This window comes from Xenopus laevis, chromosome 4S, assembly GCF_017654675.1.
Source record: "Xenopus laevis strain J_2021 chromosome 4S, Xenopus_laevis_v10.1, whole genome shotgun sequence".
Lineage (NCBI taxonomy): Eukaryota > Metazoa > Chordata > Amphibia > Anura > Pipidae > Xenopus > Xenopus laevis.
The window spans coordinates 86,544-102,598 of record NC_054378.1 but is presented as its reverse complement, the minus strand read 5'-3'; the positions used below and the strand labels follow the sequence as shown (position 1 = coordinate 102,598).

The 16,055-nt window shown below is 36.4% G+C and overlaps 1 protein-coding gene across 21 annotated transcripts in view; it reads left to right on the top strand.

The window, feature by feature from the left end:
- The window catches only part of LOC108715117 (neurexin-2-beta), a 229,696-nt gene that overhangs the window by 155,152 nt on the left and 58,489 nt on the right, over nt 1-16,055 (top strand). The window contains exon 1 of one of the 21 annotated variants that reach the window (XM_041591551.1): nt 319-1,267. The exons of 18 other annotated variants lie outside the window; for them this stretch is intronic. In XM_041591551.1, coding sequence (XP_041447485.1) covers nt 1,078-1,267 — 190 coding nt within the window. In that variant the 5' untranslated portion in view covers nt 319-1,077. Of the gene's footprint in view, nt 1-318; nt 1,268-16,055 lie in introns of those variants that run through there. 2 more of the 21 variants (XM_041591552.1, XM_018259947.2) reach the window with 2 other exon arrangements.

The following is a 16,055-nucleotide window of genomic DNA, read 5'->3' as shown; positions in this document are numbered from 1 at the left end:
TCTCTCTATTTGTCTTCCTGAACATCTCCCACTCTGTTTGGGTTAGTGTCTCCTCCTGTCTGCCCTGTGACTCCCCCTCACTCATTGTCAGTCTTTTTATGTCTATTTACCCTATCTTTCCTATCTCAATTATTTCTGAGCTTTCATTCACCCCTATCCTTCTTTTCTTTATTTCAGTCTTTATATACCTGTCTATCCCTTCTTCTGTCTTACATTTCTCTCTCAATCCTTCCCATCTATGCTACTCTCTCTCCCCCACCTTCTCTCTCTTCTCATCTCTCAACCCTCCCCCTCGTCATCCTCCTCCCTCCCTCCCTCCCTCCTTCCTCTTTCCCTCTGCAGCACACACAGGCTGTTCTTTCTCTTTCCACTGCTGTTGATTATTCTTTTCTTATTTCTATCATCTTTAATTTTTTTTTTTTCTGTCATGAACGGAAATTTGGGAATATAAGAGCAGTCTCTCTTTTTGGATGGGGTAGAAGATTATGAAAAAAGGCTTTCTGGAGACACCGGAGCATCTGAAACGGAATATATGTGTGGTGAATGTGTTTTTTCCTCTATGCTACAATCCTCCTTTCCTCCTCCATTTCTCTCTTGCGCTGTCCATGATGTTTAATTCTCCACAGATTCTTTGGATGAGATGTATCTACAGTAAAGGCTTTCTGAAATAATGCAGGGCATCCATTTAATTTCTTGCATCTGATCATTTTTTTTTATTTCTGATTTTGAGAAAAAAGGTGAAGACAGACTGCTTTTTGGGAATTTTGTGGGGGGGGGGAACCCCCTGGTTTTCAAGGTTTGATTTTTGAATCTGTATTATTAGTTACTGGTACATTTTATTGCTCTGGATTTTTGGGGGTCAATGGATGCTGGAGGGGGCTGAAGCTAACAAATGTAACCCCACATCAATACCTGGCCAGACAGACTAATTCTCCCTCGCCATTTGGGTATCAAAGGGGGATATAGAATAAGACAGGAAATGGGGGCTTCAATGACATGCTGATTTAGGAAAAGAGAGGCTTTTGATTTTTCCTTTCCCTGGCCCCCAGAGGAGCAGTGGACAGCCCCCTGGGGGTCATGGCCAGTCTTGGCCACTGGGCTCGGACCCTTGTACCCCTCGGCCTCCTAACATTGGCGAGGGTATCGGACACAGCACGGGTATCGTCCAGCCTCAGCACCACTCACCATGTGCACCATTTCCATAACAAGCATGGGACAGTTCCCATCGCCATTAACAGGACCCCGTTTTTAACCAGAGGGGGGCATGGTGAGTATGGCATGAAGCAAATCTTAAACAAACCCCTTGCACTTTAACTATGCTGTGTAAATACTGCTTTCTAATTTTATATGACACTGGTCAGCTCTTTGTGGAAAACCCCTGTCCTGTTAGATCAACATGGGGTCTTATAATGACAAGTGGATGTTGATGCTTGAGGTTGAAGGTAAATTCTACAGGATGATTTTAAGATGGCTGGAGTCATATGCCGAGCTAAAGATTTACATTAGTGTGCTGTTTTGCATTTGAAACTGTCTCTTGATAAGCTATATCTGAATTTTCCCTGGGAAGTTTGACACATGCACTGATATTTATAGTAGGGTTGAAAATTAATTTTAGCCTCTGTTACAACTGCTTTATTAGGGCTCAACATTCTATATTAATCAGGTGTATGATTTTGGCATTGCAAATGTAAAAAGATGATTATTTCAACAGCAAAAAATATTTTATGAAAGGTGTTAGTGTGCATATTGCAATATATATTTTAAATGGTTCACTAAAAGGCTCTGTTTGTGTTAAATTTGCTTTGATGGTGAAATTCACACAGTATTAGAAACTCATAATTCGTTTTATTTTGAAATCAAATAAAAGTGAAATTCTGGGTATTTTTTGTAGAAGGGAAATTCATAGCTTTGGTTAGCACTATTATTTAATTTAGAATGTTGTGTATTAGGATAGGACAAGCTACGGGCATTTCTATATGTTAAATAGGAGATATTAAATACTCAGGGGTTGACAATCTCCTTGCCTATGTCCAGTAACATAGTGCAAGGATTGGATGCTCTTGTTGTTGTTAACGTCAGAGAAAACTTTGTTATTAACACCTATAAGAGAAAACATTGTCCTGTTAATCCATGATTTAATATGTTCTGCTTCAGAATTTTACTTGTTTGGAAGCAAATAGGATAATTATAGAATTTAACAAAATAGAATTCAAATCTACAAGACAGACAAAACTTGTATACAGAACTTCTCTGTATAAACCAAGAATGGTGTAATAAACAAATTATAGTAATCAGAAGGAAAGTCATCAATATTTTAAATACACACAGCCTCTATAAAGGGGATCTACAAAATGCTAAAATTTCTTTTGAAGAAAATGTATTAAGAAAAATGGGTACTGATTTTGGCAGAAGGCTGCTGGTGCCATTAGATTGTATTATACAACATATTTTTTTCATGAGGACCTGGAGAAGTCTGGGGTATTTACAAAATGCTAAATGTAGGGATTCTGTGGTAGCAGCTGAGACATAGTTATAGTAGTTTAGGCTGGGAAAAGACACACGTCCATCGAATTCAACCTTTTGGCCTAACTTAAAGCTGCCTATCTGCTAGCTGATCCAAAAGAAATCCCCATCTGCAGCCTCACCAATTAGCCTCACAGGGAGAAAACATTTGGGGCCTGTCTATTTTGCTTTAATTGAAGCTGAGTAGAAGCAAATTAGAATTATTTGATGTACAAGAGTTACATTTGTTATTTTTTCTTAAATCTGTAATGTATGAGGACGTTTTATGAACATTTGTTATAGGTCTTTTTATGAGGATCTGTATAATCCAGTTTTTGGTTAATTTTATCACTTTGCTCAAGATACAGTACATACGATCCATCCAATAGCAACTGCCACCATCTACAATTTAGTTTAATATTTTATTTTTAAGATTTCTTTACTCCACATCTTAATTTTTATCTTTGTCCTTTTGAAAGCTTTACTTTGGTATACTTATACTCTGTTAAGCCTCATACTAGGTTTCCACAAATTGGGTATTGGAAAATCAGCTGCATGATTCGTCACATGGTTTTCTGGATGTCCGCCCCCCCACCAATCATCAAATGGCAACTCGAGATGGGGATCAATGCTATGAACATATTCAAATATTAAGTGTTCCCTTGCATGAAAAGGGCTAACTTTGAGATGACAGGAAAGGATACATTATTTGCACAATTAAATGCATGTGTTGTTAAACCTTAATTCTGATCACAAATAGAATGTTTTGTAGAATAACAAAAAGATGCATAGGGAGATCATTACATGGATACAGTATGTAAAACACTGCCAAGTGTTATGAATATTCACAGAAATTATGCACTGCAGTAAGGCCTGATCAAAGGTTTTAAGAACTGAAGCTTTAATGAGTATTCATGTGTATTTTGCACACATGCTAGCTCTCAAATGCAATAAATTTGCACCACGAATAATGATTGTATGCATGTCCTCATGTTTGCTTTATGAATTATGTGCTCATGAGTGATTGTCTTCATCTGTTGTACAATTCCATTTCATGCACATTTTAAAGTCTACACTGTGAACATTTTATTTAAAAAAAAGAAAAGCTCTAACTGTATGTATTTTGGTCACCCAACTGCTAAGCTTTCTACCCCAGTAGAAGAATGTATGGGAAACCACCTTACACTGTGGTTGGTAATTCCAGAGGAGGGTATGCTAGAGGCATTCCATAGGTAATAGGCCAGACTTGACACCCACTTTATCCTGATGGTAGTAACAGGATATGCTTATTAAAGACTGAGATAGTGAACCTTTGTGTTGCACCACCCTAATAAAGAATAAAATTAGTATTACTTGGGCTTTAGTGATGGGGGTCGACAAAAAGCTGTAGCACACTTGTTCCTAAACTGCCCTCTCATAACCTGGACCCAAACTGACCCAGGGGGAAAGCAGGTATGTGTGAGAATAAAAATAAGTGGATAGCAGGTGGCTGGAGGAGGAATCAGGGGCATGCTAACATCGGGGTTAGGGTGGGCCATGGAGAGAGCTGGGCCTGTCACTATTTGGTCAAACATCAGTATTACTTCCTGTGTCACCCTATGTTACTTAAATAGCTGATATCATACAAATCATAAAAGGAAAAGCCAAAATAAAAGTTAAACCATCCCGTTTTTAAAGATCATACTTGGGCCCTAAAGGTTAATTATGACTGCAACTGCAGTGCAAAGTTCAACGGCGCAACTTTTTTTCTAGAATTCCATCACAACTACTAAAGTTTGTGGCTACCATTGTCATAGTGGAGATTCTGTCATTGCCAGCAGAGTGTGAGGTAAAATTAGCGATTGATTCTGTGATTCACATCTGTCATGACTTTTGACCCAGTGTGCTGTTCAACCCTGGAATGACCACCACGTTTAGGGTGTCAATAAGCACATTTGTGCACAACTCTTCATGAAGAAATGACGGTGCACAGCAAACGCATGTGGAGGTTTAAGGAACGTACAAGGACACTGTGTCTTAAATGAATAGCATCAGTATACTCTTGTGTTTAGCATGATTAAACTTGCTCTTGCATGTGTAAATAGAACTTCTATGTAAAAGACATTGAACCAGAGTATAATAAATAAAAGTGCCATTTTCAGAACATGCTTAACAGACAGTGTAAATTCATTTCAAACTAATAAAATAGTAATTTTTAATGTAGAGAGAGAGTACAATTAAAAAAAAAAATCAGTACTTTTTATGCAGGCAAGCATGTTAGTTGTATGAAATAATTTTCATAAAGCAGTGCTTTTGCACATTGTTGTTGCTCCTGTTGGAGTTGGCAGTTGACATTTACTGTACATTGTGAACATTCTTGATTCTTTAATTGGATACTTATAGGTTCAGACCATTCACACAATTAGGGGTTTATGAAGTGCACTTCAAATGAAGGTTTTGTTACCAACAAGATAACAAACACCTTGACAATTAACAGGCTAAATATAAATGGGCACATAATCCATTAGTCTTTCACAATTTAAAAAAAGGTCAATTTTTTTTCATTAATAGAATAAGCAGAATACACCATTCACACATGGTGAACAATAAGGGCACATTTACTAATGGTCGAATATCGAGGGTTCATTAACCCTCGATATTCGACCCTCGAAGTTAAATCCTTCGACTTCGAATATCGAAGTCAAAGGATTTAGCGCTATTCGTTTGATCGAATGATCAAAGGAATAATCGTACGGTCAAACGATTAAATCCTACGAATTGAACGATTCGAAGGATTTTAATCCATCGATCGAACGATTTTCCTTCATTCAGAAATTGCCTAGAAAGCCTATGGGGACCTTCCCCATAGGCTTACATTGATGCTCGGTAGGTTTTAGGTGGCGAAGTAGGTGGTCGAAGTTTTTTTATATGCCCCTAAATGTAAATACAGTTATTTTGCACTTTCAACATAGTTATCAATAGTTGTTTGATTTGTTCGAATTGTTCGATCTGTTTTAATTTTATTTAATTATAATATGATATCAGAAGAACACAGTTGTGTGACTAGATGTTACTCAAGTACAAATTCAAGTTAGGCCCCAATACATTGCTAAGTTGACAAAAGATCTATTGTAACTGTTTATTAATTATGGCCTTACTGGCCCCTTTACACTCCTGGGCCCCCTGCAAATGCAATGTCTGCTTCCTCTGTAGTTACACCCCTGGATGTGAAGCACACATGAAAGGGATACATTCTTATGTTAAAAATGATTCCAATTGGCTTACAGAAGATTAACATAATTTTAGACTAATTTTTAGTCTAATGATTTGCAAGGAGAAAACCTGAAATCACAGTTACATAAGGGTTGGTGAGGGTATTAATTTGTTGTCTGAAAGTATAAATATTTAGGTTAGTCATTATTGTAGTCATTATATCCTAATGCTAAGGGTAGATAAACTCTCAGGGCTCCTCTATTAAATGGATTTTGTCCCTCATTATTCACCAAGTTGTCTACAAATATGAGGTGAAAGGTGTTATGGCTATGCCTGCCTTGCTATGATCACATAAATGATGTTTAGTGTCAACCTAGTTCAGTTGAGAAGAAAAATACAACTACAGAGCCTAGTGCTTTAAAAGACTTAGCGATGGATAACCAACAAACATACAAGAGGACCTCTCTGTTGACACCTGGCACCAGGGTCAGACTGGGGGCACACCGAGGCTGCTTCTGCAGGGCCGCCCTCCGGGTCCCCTGCCGGGTTACCCCGCCAAACTGCTTGCTTTGTATTTGCCATGACCTGCCCGAAAAAGGGAGGTTGTGGCAGGAAACTTAATCTAGGGAGCGAGTCTAGGGAGCTGATCTGGGCCCTGGGTTTTTACCCGGCCCAGTCCGACCCTGCCTGGCACTCAATGTTTTGTTTATCTTTAGAGAGAGCAGCTCATGTCAAAATGATCATTGCCAAAATGATGATAATTTGCAAAATAGAAAAAGTCAGGCTGATGTATTTATATAAAGTTATCATAGACTTTTAGGTCAGTCAGAATGATGGAGTTGGATTTAAAAAATGGCTGGGTGCTTGTTTTCCAAAAACTGCCAGGGCACTGGAGTGAGGATTGAGAAATATATAAAACATCTATGGCATTAAAGGAGATACATTTAATAAATAACACACTGAGCTACTTGCCATAGCACTTTGAAATGAAATAAATGTGTTGTTTGACTGGAAGCCTTTACTTGAGTAGTAGACCCATAGACCAGGTACAGCTTTTTTTTTTCTTTTTTTTTTAACAAAGAATAATGAAACTAGCGGCTGAATGTAGGCTAATGAATATTACGTATGTGATAATGAAAGGCAGTGTTTTTCCCCACAATAAGATGTAAGAAGGTTCATGATTTTTGCAGAGTAGGGTGTTGACATGTGATGTCAAGGGGGGTGGGGACAAAAAAGGATCTTTGTAGTTCCACAGTTTACACTAGTCTAGCTGTGGGCTACAGATTTGTTGTCTGTTGGAAATCTATGATGTGGGCAACAAATCTCCTGAAATTGGCTTTACTAAAATATGTTCTTACTCATTCTTCTGCAATCATGCCAAATTTCTGCATACAAAGTGTTTTACATGAGGTGATATAAATGCAAGTGGAGGAAATGGATTTTTCAGATTTGTTGTCCAAAGGTAGTGCCAATTGTGCCCATGTGCCATACCCTTTGGGGTAACCACTTGATACAGTATGTCTGGCTATTCTTTGTATAAACACTTGACACAAGGTGGTCTCATAAAATAATGTACAGGATGAAATGCAAAGAGCACAAAGTAATTAGAGTGAACTAAATCCCCTAACTGGAGGGATCCTCCCCCAAGAACTGTTTTTTCCCTAGTAAAGAAACTGTAATTATAAAACATACATTAATAAAATATTTGTATGATTTGAAAATGTAGTTGCTATTTAAAGGGTGCTTCACCTCGAAGTTTTAGTATTTTATAGAATGGCCAATTTTAAGCAACTTTTCATTTGCTCTTCATTAATTATTTTGTACAGTTTCTAAATGTTTTGCCTTTTTCTTCAGCTGACTGAAAACTAAAAATCTAAAAACAAATGCTCTGTAAGGATACAACTGTATTGTTATTGCTACTTTTTATTGTTCATCTTTTCTATTCCAGTCTCTTATTCAAATCAATGCTTCATTTGGACCCTAGCCACTGAAATGCTGTCATAACCAGAGATCAGAAAGGGATAACAAATGCTGTTTTCAATAGGAATTATATTGACAAATCATTTTAAAACCATTAAAAAACACGAATGTATATTGGAAAGTTGCTTTCAATATTTTCTTACATTCTGCAAATCTAGTGTTTCTGTGATGAAGGACCCACATTGGAAAAGAGTGGTTAACCATAAAGAAAGACAGTAATATAATATGTCTATAAGAATTAAAACAGAATGGCAAGTTAGTAATGGTTGGATAAATTAAACAGTTATGTACAGGTTGGAATCCACAATGAGCAAGGGGAAATATGTACAAAACCAGTTTTTCAGATTGGCTTTATATACCTGTGCCACATCTTAAAGCTCATGGGAAACGATTATGATGTACAAACATCTTCCATTGGTTTCCAGCAAGGCATAACAGATTTAAAGTTTTACTGACAGTACATTGTTTTATAAATGGAAAATGTATAAAACACTTCTTACACAAATATTGTAGGCTGGATAAAGACCTGAAAGCTATATTTAAATTTACTGCAAAATGTACTTTCAAAGAGTGGATGTTTGATTATGTTGCTGCTGTTGAAAGCAAATACATCAGTGGGGTAGCAAGTACACATCAGGCTACCTAAACTGAAGCTACCATAATGTATTTGAGTAGTCACTCACAGAAACATGAAAAAATGTACAATGGTTTGAAATATTGCTTTTCTGAACAAAACTAAAGCAAGGCTTACTAAAAACAGGCTGCTGACTGGGAAAAAAGCAACTAAAAGCAAACACTTTTCAACAGAAAAAGATACATATTTGTTATAAACTGTTATTTTAAAGTTAGGTTTGTATATTTAAGTACTGTGGTTTCATTTTTATAATTTATTTCTGTCTTGCCAAATAGCAAAGTTCGGTGCATTATTGTGTTTACAGCAAGTTTGCCACAACCTGCTTTAATTTGCAGTTAGTTTTCCTTCAGTTTCAGCTATGTGGGGTTTGATTAGTTACACCTAAACAGATGGTATTTATACATCCCAACAGATTGGCCAGATTTGGGAAGAAGATGGGAGTGTCAAGTTTGGATGGGCAGTTCTAGATGGGGCTGATCTCTCTAACAGTCGGGAGACCAGTTTCTCTAGTAATGGTGGGGAGGAGAGTCAGGCCTAAGCAGATTCTGGTTGTAGGGGATTCAATTATTAGGAAAGTGGATAGGGTAATCTGTCATCCAGATCACTACAACTGAACAGTTTTCTTTTTCTTCCTGGTGCCAGGGTTCGGCATGTGGTTGATCAGGTAGACAAATTATTGGGTGGGGCTGGGTATGATCCAGCTGTCTTAGTATATATTGATACTAATGACAAAATAAAAATGTACATGGAATACCTTAAAGAGTGAGTTCATGGATCTAGGCTCTAAGATTAAGGGAATGTCCTCTAATGTAATTTTTTCTGAAATTTTTCCTGTGCCACGTGCAAGTTTAGAAAGACAGCAGGAGCTTAGGGAACTAAATGCATGGCTCAAGTCTTGGAGGCCCCTTGAAAAAGCCATAAAAAAAAAGTATCATACGAATTTTTGGATTTTCCATCCGAAAACTTTTTTCAGATTTTTTGTCCGAAAACATCTTTGGATTGTTGCACGAAGACTTTGGCACTTCTCCCATTGACTTATATGCAACCTCGGCAGGTCTGAGATGCCAGCGCTTTGGATTTTATAGTAAAAAAAACACAAATTGTTTTTGCCATTCAAAGTTTAGTAAATAACCCCCTTGGTGTAGGAAGTAAGGGTTTGGGTTCCTAGAACACTGGACTGATTTTTCCTTGGGTTACAACCTATATAGTCATGACAGATTGCACCTCAATGGAAGGGGGTCTACTGTGCTAGGGGAAAGAATGGCTAAGAGGTTGGAGGAGTGTTCAAACTAGGCAAGGGGGGGTGGGTGAGATAAAGAATTATGTGGAATCTAGGGTAGATGGCACATCAAACAACATTTTGTCGCAAATTTGACTTTTGATGGACATCAAAAATTTTGGTACACATTTGTGTTTTGCTGCGCAACTTAATTTTTTCATTGCACAATGCAATTTAGTGAAACCAAATTAAAGTCTATGGTTGTTTTGTTTTTTCAGCTATGGAGCTACCAAAATAATTTTTCCCCTACTTTCAAGCTTTGTAGACTGTGATAAGTGAATATGGCATGTTGCTTTGTGTCAAAATTGCATTGGAGTCAATGGGAAGTCCAATCCACATACATGTTTCGCTCAGTAGACTGCTACACACATGCCCTACATTGTTAGAGGACTCCTATCTTTTAAAAAGAAAAAAAGTGCTACCATTTTGCCATTTTCTTAAAAATTTCTGTGATTTTTTGCATTAACTGGTCGACTGGTAATGGCTTCTACTACTATTCTATATTGCTATTTAACCAAAAAGTACCATCTATAGTTTATATATTAGTATTACTAATAGCTTACTAACACAGGCACAACTAATAATAAATTTGAAAAGATAATATCTGGGTGCTTTGTATCCCACCATTAATATAAATGAACCATATATTTATGTGTAAATGTAAGGAATCTGAAATACTATGTAACTGAATGTTACATGACTGAGATTGAGAATAGTTATAGTTGTTTCATATTATCCAAACAACTTCAAGTACCTTCTGAGTAGTAGTTAAATGAAAAATAAACTCCAAATATACACATTTGAACAAGTTTTTTAATAAAATAATCTGTTATAATTATAACACCGCAGTAGTAAAAGGGTTATCCCTCAATGTGAGCAGGATCGCATTCATCTCCTACAACTCCTTCCTCATGTCATTAACCTGCTGGACCAGGCCACACAACAGGTCAGTGTGGTGGTGGTGATGATCTTCCACCACTGTTTGGGTTGCAGCATCAGCTACTACAGCTGCTGCCATTACTTCTCCTTCCTCTTCCTTGATAGGCCCCCACCATCATCATCATTTATTTATATAGCGCTGTCAAGATACGCAGTGCACCAGAAAAACATTTGCCGACAATGCAGCAGTAGTACTAGTAGTAGCAGCAGCAGCAGAGATAGCAGCTGACAGGATACTGGTAGGGGGGCAAGCCAGTACCTCCAGAGTATACTGTGCGAGGTCTGGCCACTGGTCGAGCCTCAACACCCAGAAATGCATGGGGTCATCATGCAAACTGACAGACCCCATGTAGTCAGCCACCATATGCTCCAGCCACTGTTGCGGCAACGTTGGGTGCTGCTGCCTCATAAGGCTCGAAAAAAACTCTTCCACACACACATGAGATCATCGCCACTTTGGTGTGTGTGTTTAACACAGAATATCTAAACACATTTAACCTATTTATCCCATTTAACACAGAAAACTGCGTCACAGCATCCCATCTAATTAAAGAGTTCACCACTGTGAACAATTGTGCTTTGGTATGCTAATGAAAAGGTTAAATGCATTAAATGAGTTTAGATGACTTAAGTTAACACAGTTTCTTCAGTTTATCTCGAGTTATGATGCATTTAACAAACAAATGCAAGTGGCTTCATCTAATTTGCATCACTATACCTTAAAGTCTACTGAAAATCATAAAATAAACCCAATAGGACTGTGTTGCCACAAATATGGATTGCTGTAGCATCCAGTACAAGGCACTGTTTTATTATTACATAGAAAAAGGAATCATTTAAATTAGAACTATTTGCATAAGATGGACTCTTTGATAGATGGCCTTCCTGTAACTCTGAGCTTTCTGGATATCAGGTTGAAGGGGTTTTTCAGTTGGTTTCAGATAGTCCACCAGATATAGACTTTTTACTTTCTATTCTCTATTCTCTATTTCTGACCATTTTTCTAATATTGTAAGTATTATTAAAGTTTAAACTTTAATCTTTTACCCTCTTCAACAGCACGGGGGGGGATCAGCAACTCTGTAACTGTTCTAAATAATACAGCAGTTGAAATATTTCTTATGTTTGGCCCTGCTTAGCAGATTCCCTGAGTTTCCTTAAAGGCAACTGTTAGAATTGATCAAATATTTGCTATAATAATATGTAAATACTGTATTTGCATAGATACTACTGAGGAATGTACCAAGTAATGTAGAAAATTGTTACAGTTCAGAATGCTCTTGGATTACTGAGCTGCAAGACTGAAACATCAGAGACTGGAACATTAAACTTTAATTTTGGGAAAAAAGTAAAAAATAAAACATGGAAAGCAACTGAAACTGTTCATTTCTGGTGAACAGAAAACTGAACAAAAAAGTTTTTGGAAGTTGAACAACCCCTTTAAATCTCTGCTAAAAACAGAATAGTTTGGTTGAGTATAGAAAGCACAAACTTTAGCATTAGCTATTGTTACTGCCCCGTTATTAGTTAATATTCCAATCTATTGCATCTGGAACAGCACAACTTCTTCAGTATTAATGAATATACTAGCTTTGTGAATCAGTCATTTCTGCCCTGTACTGTTCTGTCCTATGTCAGGATAATTACCTGCAATAAGAAGAAATTAATTGGTAGAATTTGCACCATATTGCTCTGGTCAGAACATGGTCCTAAATAGCTATTTTACATAGTAACATAGTACTAAAGTACAGATTGAATGTGTACACATTGTAAAGAGAAATGTAGATAATTTAGAAAATAATTAGACTCATTAACATGCAAGTATTTTTTAAAAAATAAAATGAGGGTGTTTTAAACAAGAAGAAAATAGTTGAAATATCTAAAATACGTATCACTAAATACTATATAATTAATTGAAAACTAAATGTCAAACAGGATTAATTTCTCAAGAGCAAAATACAATTGTTGCTGCACAATATGAAAGATTTATAACGCAAATAATGATTAAGATAATGGTGCATAAATCTGCAAGTCATATATCATGAAGCACATGCTTTACGGTATACCAAACCTCTGTTAACAATGGTCAAAGTAAATACTGCAATTTCCCATAGCAGTGCTACCATAAGCACAGCAAAGGCTATATATATATATCAGTAATCTACACAACATAGATAGATCGATAGATAGATAATAGATAGATAGATAGATAGATAGATAGATAGATGATAAATAAAAACTTTATTAATCCCGAAGGAAATTACTATGCCAGAGTTTGCTTGTTTGACACACAATCACACAGAAAAAAAAATATTATACATAAGTACATTATGATATATTACACATAATGGGCAGTAAACTGGAAAATGAGGTTCAATGTTGATAAATGCAGGTTATGCACTTTGGCAAAAATAATATAAATGCAAGTTATACACTAAATGGCAGTGTGTTGGAAGTTTCCTTAAATGAGAAGGATCTAGGGGTTTTTGTTTTGGGCTATTGTGATACTAAGCTCTATAGTTAGTATAGATATGGGTATATAGAATTTATGTAAAAGTAGGGAGGGGTGTGTATGGATGCTGGGTTTTCATTTGGAGGGGTTGAACTTGATGGACTTTGTCTTTTTTCAACCCAATTTAACTATGTAACTATAAACAACTAAAACAAACACTACTACCTGCTTAAAAAAAGAAGAATTAAAAACAGCAATAGCTGCAGGTAAAAAATATTTCTTATAACGTTCAGTAGTACATCTTGGTAAAATCAATTGATTACTAAAAGTATTAAGATATGACTCCAAACATTTCCCAAAATACTCATTAATTAAGACAACATCTTTTTCTCTAAAACCATTGCTAAGGCCTCTAATCTTATACCTAAAACAGAATTTGTCCTCCTAATAAATTTATTAAGTTTATTATTTAGCTGCCTTCAGTTAATTTGCCCAGGACACCACACTGAAAAACACACACTAGCTACCACTGAATGATGAATTTCCTTACAAACACTAAGACACTTTCAGATAAAAAGATGGCATAGCTATGATCATAATCATAATGGTAGAAATTAAGTCAACAATGAAAATAGAAGTGACGGTAAGGTGGGGGAAGAGAAATAGAGTATATTAAACGTTGTAAGTTTAATTAAAGACAATGGGTATTCAGTCTTCAGAGATTAAAAAATCCCAATGTGTCCATACTTCCAAGGAGTGGGAAACCATATTATAAATTAATGCTGATTTCCACCTTTCGTTTTAATTCTGCTAAAGTCAGGGGATGGCAGATTTCCATTTAGACGCAATAGATAAATTTGTGGCTGTAAGTATATGATTGAAAGTCTGAGTAGATCTACGTACTACGTATGTACATAAGTACGTAGATCGAGGCCTTTTTCACGGAGCCTCGATCAGTTGCGTGCGCTCAGTTCCATGGCAGGCCATGCTCCACAGCATTTCTACATTTTAAGCTTAGAAGAAGAACAAGAATGCCCATGAGAAAGGGACTGGATTTGCAGTTGGATGCACAAATGAACAGCAGATAAGCAACTCATTTCTTGATTATCACCACTGAATCTAACATGATTAGCTTGAGTTTCTAAACCCTTGAAAGTACAGCTCTTACCAGTGAATATACTTATTTACCCAGGCTCTAACTGGATTACGTGCTTCACTTGTAATATATAACATACAAACAACACTGACAATTACATTTTGTAATTACATTTTTAATATTCAAAAAATGTTTAATATTAGCAACTATAAACTGAACAAACATTCATATTCATTATTTTTATTCTGTAACCCTTGTATGTAAATTATTGTAAGACCTCTGTTTTATATAAATTAATGTAGAGCGCTACATAACTTGCTGGAGCTATATAAATAAATCATGTTGATGATTCACTTCATAAGTTCAATTATCATTAAGGTATATTGTAAATAGGCAATGTACATGGGTTGGAAACTTGTATCAACAACTAATAATGATTCACTGTAAAATACATAACATACACTCACCATTTCTACTTTTTACACCACATATTGTCATTGTAAAATTGTAAATGGAGGGAAGATTCCTTTCTTAATTTGACATATGTGTTTTCGTTTATTAAGGGCTTTTTTACTAAAATCACAAAATCTCTCATTATTTAAGTACATTTCGACCAAACTCAAAAAAATCTGGTACCGGAAAAGTTCAGATAAATTTGTTTTACAAATCCGAACTTCCTACTCTGACTTTTTTGGATTGGATTGCCTGATTTTTTCCGGATGCCCGTAGTAAACCCAGCACAGATCATGATATCTTTCAATTATAAAAAGGACATCTGCCTTTGACTTTTACATGACCTTTAGGGTTTTTTTCTCTGAAAAGATGGTGTTTTCCCCTTTAAAACTCTGACCAGAAAAAAACTGACCCCCTAAGTAACTGCTAGTTGATCAAACAAACATGAAAACATTTGTAAACAAAAGAAATTCCAAGAAAACTTCATGAAAATGTTTTTCTTTTGTTTTGTTTGTTTGTAATTGACATCCCCATAACTCATTTGTCCTCCGTCCGTGTCGGACTGGCCCACTGGGATACCAGGAAAAGTCCCAGTGGGCCCAGATATCAGTGGGTCCTCATGCTGCTAGACATTTGGCCTATTTCATGGCCATTCCCTATTTCTATGAGAACAAAGAGGCGGCATAGATTGAATAATACATTATAATATGTAAAGAAAAGACACTAGACAGAATAGAGGTTACGTGAGGAGAGGAAGAATAATAAAACTCAGAGTGGGGCGGCCCCTGGTCTTAGGTTTTTGGGTGGGCCCCTGGTGTCCCAGTCTGACACTGTCCTCCGTGCTTACTTCTGATTAGAGTGTCATGCCCTTGGCCCTTCCTTTCGCTAGCCCATATGGCAATGAAAAATTGCTTGGGGGTCCTTGAAGGAACAGTTCAATTTAAGTTCATTTTGCTTGACTAATGTGATAAAATAGGATTTCGAATTTTTTTTTTTTGGGTGACGGGTCCACTTTAAGCATACACCCCATTGTTTTTATTTTGGGGTGAATAACCCCTGATCTAAGCCTGTCTTCAATACCTGTCTGTGTTTTAGTCCATCTTTATTTTAATCTTCTAAGCCAGTTCCAGAATACTTTAATATTTTTTTTACCCTATCGGTCCAGCTCTTGCTGGTCAAATGACCAATATTTTATGGTGATTTCCACTTGGGAAACTGATACAGCCACAATGGAAGATTTAATGTGCTCAATACTTAATCAAGGTAGTAGATGTCATGTAATTACAGTCGAATAAAACAGACTGAAAAGCAACTTGCTGTCTAAGAACGGAAACTGGATTTAACATTTAGAGCTGAATAATTCATTATATCCACCAATCTTACAACTCAGCTGGTGTGTCCTTAGCCTTAATCCATCAAGCAATAATGGTACCTGAATTACACATCAGTCATAACTATGATTAGGAAGTTAATGTGTGCAATGCAATGAAAATCTTATTCTTCTTATCTTGTATTTTTAATATCTTGT